Source organism: Geospiza fortis, unplaced genomic scaffold (genome assembly GCF_000277835.1).
Source record: "Geospiza fortis unplaced genomic scaffold, GeoFor_1.0 scaffold27, whole genome shotgun sequence".
Lineage (NCBI taxonomy): Eukaryota > Metazoa > Chordata > Aves > Passeriformes > Thraupidae > Geospiza > Geospiza fortis.
This window is the reverse complement of record NW_005054329.1, coordinates 4548052-4550215: the sequence shown is the minus strand read 5'-3', so window position 1 is coordinate 4550215 and position 2164 is coordinate 4548052. Positions and strand designations below refer to the sequence as shown.

Here is a 2164-nt window from a genome sequence, read left to right as displayed (position 1 = left end):
TTTTTTAAGCTGCCCAGAAGAACCCTCAGGGGCTGAGCCAGCATCTCCCTGGCTCGGGGCACTCGGCATGAGCAGGAAGAGGATTCTCAGACCTGACCTTCCCGTCCTTCCTCCCTCAGCCCCAGAGACTGGGCAGCATCAGCAGCTCCAGCCACTGACCCATCTGCCAGCACGGTCAGGTTCTGTCCCCATGGCTGGACAGACACATTTCTGCTGCACCAGGAGGCTGCACCTGTGCTGCCCAGCACCGTGAGTTGCAGAATTGCTGTTCTGTGCAGGCATTTGGGGATCAGGTGCTGGGGCTGACTGAGCTGTGGGCCAAAGCCTGCAACGTTTGGCGAACAAGCTGGGGAGAGATGACTTCTCTTGGCAGGGAGGTGACATTCTGATTTGACTCATTCCTATCTCACTATGACTGTCTGACCAGTAGCACGGGGATTCTTGGTGTGCAAGCAGCCCCTGGATTCCTCCCACCTCTCATATACACCCATATATTCCCATTCACATTAGCCACGGAGGAAGGTAACGTGAAATCCGCACCCCGCTCCAAGGTGATGCAGACGGTTTAATTACCAAGGGGTTAAATCCAGCTTGTGCTTTCCCGTGGGCTGCCTGCTGCTGTGGGCAAAGCAAGCAGGATTCCTCCTGTGACGTTCAATGTGCTCCCAGAGCTGGTGGGCTCTGAGCTCTCAGCCACAGCTCACTGCAGCAGCAGCAGCAGCAGCAGCAGAGCACTCCAGGGATGGCTCTGTGCCACAAGTGTCAGCCCTGGGCTCTCCCTGGGGCTCCTCAATGGGCACTTTTGGCATGGGGAGGGATGCAGGCAAGAGGAGCTGGAGGTCAGGAGAGCCACTCGTGTCCAACACCCATCAAAGCAGGGGTGCCTGGTGTGGCAGGGCTGCTCCCGGCGTTTCAGGATCTCCTGTGCAGCCCAAGAGCTTTTGTGGAAGAGCTTTGCTTTTGGGTTCCCACCAGAACAAGTGGGGTTTGGTTGGGGCTTGGGCAAATTCCCACTCGAGGAGAAGAACACCCACACTTTGAAAGGGAAGGCACAAGCTCTCCTGTATTTTAAACACATGCCAAAGTCCTGTTAAGTTTCGGAGGGGCTGGGTTTTTAAATACGGATTATAATTTTTGGCTTAATCCACTATTTCCCAAGCAGGCCGCGGTCCTGCCTCTCCCTCTTCCCGCCACACGCGCCCTCCCCTCGGGAATACTCACATCCCCTGGTCCCCGTAGTGATTGTAGAACTCCATGTGGCTGCAAGCCTGGATCCAGCCCACGATCCAGGTCTCCTTCTTGGGGAGAGGGGGCACCAACACCTGGGCAGAGGCTCGGAAGTGAGGGGTGCGGTAGCGCAGCACCACGCTGGAGGACTCGTCAATGCTGGTGGGAATGGGATCAATGGAGGCTTTCACCTCAACCACTGAAATGCTCTCCCGGAAAACTTTGGATTTGCAGCTAATACTCTGAATACAGCCCATGGCATACCCCGAGTACAGTCTGACGCAGCTCCTAGGGTACTCCAGCAATCCTGGGGAATATTAGGCATTGAAATTGTCTGGTGCTAGATCAATTACAGATCTTCTTGGTTTGTAATTTCAAAACTGATATCCATAGGATAGAAAATTCATCACGTAAAGCCTTAATTCGAATATCTGTCTTACAAGTACTGCTTCTATTTTTGAGGTTAGCTGCGCTTCAGAAGCAAAAGGGCCTTTAAAATTTTTTTCCCCTTTTAATGACCCATTAAATCTCTTGCTCAAACAGTCTTTGGGTTAAAAAAAAGTCTCTTGAGTTCAATAAATAAAGGTGGTGTTCTTGGCTGATATATTTAGTCCTTCCTTTGCTCAGATGCAGTCTGTCATTCACCATCAAACATAGGACTAGCCGGTATTTCCCTTTATTCTTTGGATGAAAAGCAGAATGTTGATAGACACATCTATATAAATAATGAAATAGTTTTTAGCCCCAGCTTGTCACAACCGGTGTGGATTTCCACTTCCTGACTTGCAGTTGTTCATAACTTCCTTTCGCACAAAATTACAATAATAACAGAAAGAAACGACGGCTGGAAAATGCAAAAAGTCGCCAAATCTCCGATTCTGGAGGCTCCTCCGCCAGCGATGTCTGCGCTTTGGGGATTAATTTTTTTTTTTTTTCC

The 2164-nt window shown here is 50.8% G+C and overlaps 1 protein-coding gene across 1 annotated transcript in view; it reads right to left on the bottom strand.

Moving 5' to 3' along the window:
* FAM78A (family with sequence similarity 78 member A) overlaps window positions 1-2138 on the bottom strand; it is an 8725-nt gene extending 6587 nt beyond the window's left edge. Inside the window, exon 1 of the mRNA XM_005421283.2 lies at window positions 1222-2138. Within this exon, the coding sequence (XP_005421340.1) occupies window positions 1222-1484 (263 nt within the window). The 5' untranslated portion in view covers window positions 1485-2138. The remainder of the gene's footprint in view (window positions 1-1221) is intronic.
* Between the last annotated feature and the right edge of the window lie 26 nt (window positions 2139-2164).